The sequence below is a fragment of the Priapulus caudatus genome, unplaced genomic scaffold (assembly GCF_000485595.1).
Source record: "Priapulus caudatus unplaced genomic scaffold, Priapulus_caudatus-5.0.1 Scaffold344, whole genome shotgun sequence".
NCBI lineage: Eukaryota > Metazoa > Priapulida > Priapulimorpha > Priapulimorphida > Priapulidae > Priapulus > Priapulus caudatus.
In genome coordinates, this window is record NW_014577405.1 from 110,286 (window position 1) to 115,862 (window position 5,577).

The 5,577-nt window shown below is 48.7% G+C and overlaps 2 protein-coding genes across 2 annotated transcripts in view; one reads left to right on the top strand and one right to left on the bottom strand.

Moving 5' to 3' along the window:
• LOC106809314 (up-regulated during skeletal muscle growth protein 5-like) overlaps positions 1 to 3,376 on the bottom strand; it is an 18,706-nt gene extending 15,330 nt beyond the window's left edge. Inside the window, exon 1 of the mRNA XM_014812354.1 lies at positions 3,293 to 3,376. Coding sequence (XP_014667840.1) covers positions 3,293 to 3,338 — 46 coding nt within the window. The 5' untranslated portion in view covers positions 3,339 to 3,376. The remainder of the gene's footprint in view (positions 1 to 3,292) is intronic.
• A 233-nt stretch (positions 3,377 to 3,609) lies between these two features.
• Positions 3,610 to 5,577, top strand: part of LOC106809310 (protein RRP5 homolog) — a 30,336-nt gene continuing 28,368 nt past the window's right edge. Inside the window, exon 1 of the mRNA XM_014812350.1 lies at positions 3,610 to 4,055. Within this exon, the coding sequence (XP_014667836.1) occupies positions 3,825 to 4,055 (231 nt within the window). The 5' untranslated portion in view covers positions 3,610 to 3,824. The remainder of the gene's footprint in view (positions 4,056 to 5,577) is intronic.

Consider the following 5,577-nt stretch of genomic DNA (forward strand, 5'->3'; position numbering starts at 1 on the left):
TTTTTTGGATACAAAACCACGCTGCTTTCAACCTCCGTACGAGCCTGGCGCCATCTGAGCGTTGCAAAAACATTCCAGCATTGCGGTGGGCAACGATGACGCAATAGCGCGCTCTGGGTGTTTGCCTGATTCCGTGCGACATTAAATACATTGACCGGCGCACGTTAGCGAACAGCGTCGAGATTGCTGGCCAGTGTTATTGGGCGATATCGCGTGAACAGAAGTTCGGTTAATAACTAACATTATACTGTATCTGTGTGTTCCAGGTAGCAGTCATCCTTTATGTTAAATAACAAGGAAGATGGTATCTATTTATGGACCGCTACATATTCGGGAAGTGTTCATCCAACCTCACTGGCCTCGACCAAGTCACTGATCTCACTACTGGTCGCACAGCCTTTGCTACTTACTTGAAAGATGGCCACGAGTGCAGTGCCAATAGACGCGTGTGGTTGGGCGGCTCGCAGGACCTGGACGAAGCCTTCGCGGCAGCCCTAACGCCGCCCTCCAGATTCATGAACGAACTAGCCACCCCGCACGAGGCCCATCAGACTCAAAGACTCAAGCTAGACCCACCGCAATATATCGGCTGGGATTGTGACCATCAATGGTCTCATTCCAACCAGAATGGGTCATGTACAAGAAGTCGGGATGGCGATTTCTGACGAATGTTGCTGGGCCACATAGCCCGTTTTATCTGCTGTGAACATTGATTTACGGACCGACATGAATGCGCGATCTGGCGGTGACGTCGTCATGGCAGAGGCGGATCTTCTAGGTCGATCAAGAGACTGGCTGTCTAGGACGAGAGCCACCACTCGTCCATCGACAAAAAACTGAGGCAGGATGACCCAATCGTCCTGGCGACGGGCGTATTGGACTTTTTGGCAGCCGTCCGAGGCCAGGCCTGCCCTCTGCCCAGTACAAGGCCAACTGCAAAGAGCCGCACTGCACCCATGTGTTCGATTACAGTGATGAGATCATCAAGGACAACCTCGTGAGGGGTATTGCTGACCAGAAATCATGGCGACTTGCTGGGGTGACCCAAAACGGACAGAACCCTTGAGGAAACGGTATCTTTTCGTCGCCCAGAAAGAGCAGGGGAAGGTGACGCAAGAGTGCAGTGGGAGACTCGGCGGGTGCCATGTGCAACACCGTATACCCGCAAAAGCAACCTCCGGCGATTAGAGCAGGTGGAGCGAAATGTTTGGGCGTGCCTTGGTCCTACTCACGCGCCCAGGAACGAGCGAAAGGCCAGGTCCAACAACTGTGAGGCCTGGTCATTCACCTGTGCAAATGTGCTGTCAAGGGGCACTATACAACAGCATGCAGCAAGTGCACCACCTGCGGTAACTGGGGCCATCGTGACACACTCATCCAGAAGCTGTCCCCAGGGCCGCAGCGGAATCCGCCCAAGGAACGCGCACCGGTAGGTGCAACCAAGGATACGGGCCACGACAAGGCTAGTTATGTGTACGACCAGTTGTGGCTCTGCGGCATCACATAAGCCCTTGTGAGACATTCACTCTGGAGTCAAGCATCAAGACAAGTCACTCGTCTCGAAACATCATGTGTTTGATGGGACAATGGGTGGCTCGCCCCTCAAACCCCACCCCATGCTATTAGTGAGCATGACACCACTGCTAAGGATCACGCAACATTCGGATCACCAATGCACGACACCTCCAGACTCAAATCGGTCACTATTTCCATTGGTTGGCTGACACAGGGTGCCAAAAGCGTCGATCATACCATCGTCAATTTCTGCTCACACCTGCGGCATCCAGACTCGGGACTCCTCCCGGTCAAGCTTTGATGCGTGGGGCCTTAACAAGAGGACCTTGCGTTTGATCGCGAGCCATTTAGGTCGATTGTTGCCACCAGAGCTACCACGGGTTTCCATCAGGGTCAACACGTTTGCTCTGTTACGTCTCTGATACCATGGAAGAAGCCTGTCTTTGCAGGAAACACTCATCACTCTGGGGATAATTCACCCGGGACTTCCCACCGCTACGGCGTGCACACCTCGGAACATCGCTGCGTCCGTGGCAGCTCGAGGGGTGCACCTGCTTCTTGTCCAGACGCAAGCAGACTCCACCAAAAACGGATGCCCACCACTCTACCCCCAGGGATTGAGTAGCTACAGAAGAGAATGAGAATTTGGAAGCACTTGAAGGATGGCTTTCGTTGGACTATTATGCGCGCACGACATTCAATGTGATCGTGAGCCATTCAACCACTGCCAGCTTTATGAAGTTGAGCTCACAACTCACCGTTTGACCCCACGCCAAACCGGTGGCCATCCACAAGCACGCTTGTCCAATCGGACTAGGCAGGATAGAGTCTATGTGGATCTCGAGAGCGGACGTCCGCGTTGGCGGCTCCTGGAGCGGGTCGTCCCAACACACCACAACATGGTGTCATGGATGTGGTAACAGGCAAGGCTGATGGAACCCCAAGGCGGACTGGTAGACTTGCAACCACAGAATCGTCACTCCGTCCGGCATAAACCCCACCACGTGCCCAGCCCCTTCACCTGGCAGACAGTGTTCCTCAGGCCATTGAAGAAACTGGCTACAGGACAGCCTTGGAAATGGTACATTCCGTGCCATTCGCGAGAGCGACACGATTTCACAACGTTCCATCACGCCAATGGTGGGCCGCTACAGTACAAGGAGTGGCTCCACAGGGATTCCTGCAGCGGTGATGCCTACAACCAGCGCATTCGGATCGCCATGCATCATAACTTCCTGAGACAAGTGTCAATGTCGTGGGATACTGGTATGTGGGACCGAACTTCCAGTCGAAACAGCGTTCTTTCAGGCATGTGATGGCTTGACCTGTGTTGCGCGCATGGCATCACTCTGCCCCAGGGAAAATTTCAATTCTTGCCCAGATCTCTTTACTGGTAATATTAGATTTCGTATTTATTTAGCATTTATATTTTATTGAAACGTTTCAAGTGCCTGTGATGGCATTGCATTGCCATTGGCATTGACCGAGCCACAGTCATCCATGGGCTAGCTATGATAGTAGTAGTACTACTATAACTATAAGTCCGTACGCCGTAAACTAGGGGCCTACAGACTACAGTACAACTACAAGTACAACCTACAACTACAAGTACAACTACAGTACAAGTCACACCGCAGGCGACAGACAACTGACAACACCGCCGTCACACGACTATGCTAAGTTTTGGCAATTTACTAGCCTGTGGTGGTAAGTGCCCACTCACTTTAACAATACTATTAAATGATATACAACCATGTTAATGCGTTATCTAACCTACCACACTTATTAAAAGAAATTTGTCTTGGCCGAAGGGCAATCGACATAAGAGTCCTTGCCGATTGAGAACTGGAACTAGTGAGTAGTGTAGCAATAAATATTTCTTTACAACAAAACTCCTTAGTAATTTTAGTCCGCTTAAGGCAATGTCAGAATAGTCAAAAAAATAATGTCGATGATTACTATACAGTATTTAACAAGTAGGTTTTAAGCAAATACCTGTACGTTATGACTAATTTTATTAGGCTATGTGGTTGGGTTCTGTTGCAATATAATATACTGATAGCAATGTTTCCTGTTACATCTTTTTTATATGTCCTAGAGTATCTTATTGGGTAAAATCTTTGGGAATTGACGAATCATGTAACTGATTACAAAACGCATTCGCGTAATGGCCACCACCATTGAAACGTGCGAGTGTTGATATTTTTCGCTGCTATTGCTAACCGTATGTTTGACACGTAATTTGTTTCAAGCTAACTAGCTTTACATCATATCCACCTAGTGAGTCTCGTTTAATCGTGATAAAGAACATGGCGATAGCTGACGAAGATGCTTTCCCGAGAGGTGGGAAACGGGCCAAGCAGGTACACGGAGAATCTATCATCAGTATCAGCTCTCATCATGAAGTTGAACTAGCATCAACCGCATCGAATCCGAAGCACGTTTCAGGGAAATCTAAGAAATCCAAAGGATCAGGTCAGACGGAAAAGCAAGATTCAACGAAAGCAGAAGATAATGAGATAGACACTGATCTCTTAAAGGTATATTAAATTAATTCAATATTCAATACCACCAGTGGCAGTGTCTACAACAGTCAATCCAGATGAGACGGGATACTAGAGAAGCGTTGCCGAAAGGAGGTGTTTATCGAAGTTGCTGCGCGCATCTTCGCGCCGCAGTTCCGCGGCATAGGCGCACGCGACCGCGGAAAATTCCTACGACAGTATGCAGCGCTGGCAGCTATGGATCCGTGCGCCGAATGATTAGGCCGCGCACGAACCATAGCTGCCAGCGTAACAGTCCGCAATTTTAGTGGGGACACAGAGGGCAAGACATTTGGAACGTGAAACAGTGTTCACTTTGTTATAAATAACTGTACCGAGTAATGTGTTCGTAACCGAGCTGTGTCACGCGAAGTCACAGAAAGACTGTAGAATTACTGACATTCGCGAACTTTGCCCAGTAATGGAAATGGCTGTTAGATCAGGAAACACCTACGGCGCTCTTCGTGACCTCATTGTTGCGCTCAACGCTGGAACGTTTTTTGCAACGTTGCAATGGCGAGGCTCGTACAGGAGTTTGCAAGCAGTGCGCGCCCGCCCGCCGCTATAGCCCATAGACTGGCACTCCGCTCCCACCTCTCGGCGTTAGCTTAGTCTACTCGATGGCTAATCGAGGTGGGAGCGAGTCCTAGTCTATATAGCCTTTGCACCTCGCAACCTTCTCGAAAGAGAGTAGGCCTATACTAGAAACATTAAGAATTTGGTAGTAAATAGATTTTCGTATTTAGTTGCACTTATATTTTATTGAAAACGCTTCAAGTGCCTTGTGTCTAGTATAGGGTATTTCTAACCCTAGCAAAGAGCGTTTCTTGGAGCTAGTAGTAGTAGTAGTACTAGTACTAGTAGTACTAGTACTAGTAATTAGTAATACTAATAGTAATACTAATACTATTTCTATTACCATTAGCTCCTGCCGTCCTGGTAGTAACTATACTATAGTACTAGTAGTGCTGGTAACTTAGTAGTACTACTACTAGTAGTAGCTAGCTAGTACTTAATTACTAGTAATTATTGTAACATGTACTTGTAGTAATAGAAGTATTCGTAGGTGTGGAATGTACCAAAGTCTAAGTTTAAAATAGCCGGCCGAGCAACACGCGAACCCGAAAAACTCGTAAGCCAATGGTATCCTTACAGCCTCGTTGCCCCCTATATATCGTATCCTCTAAGCTCAGCCTCTCAACGCCAACGCATCAGCGCTATATATATTGTTACAATGTGAACAAAAAACTCCGTTATTACAGCAAAGAAAGGGCGCCTAGTAGCGAACAAAGAATTGGGAGCTTTTCTAGCCCGTCTCTACCTAACTGGGTAGTGCGATCCCTCGTGCAATGCGCAGAACTGCCGATGAGAGCGAAAAGCCGGCTTTCTCCTGAACCTAAAGGCACGGCGTATACATGCGTTGGGTAGAAGGCAGCGAAGTTGATTAAGTGCGCCACCAGGTGGCGTTTGAGCGCTTCGCGCGGATATCCGGCTGCAGATCGTCCAGCTCCAAAGCAAC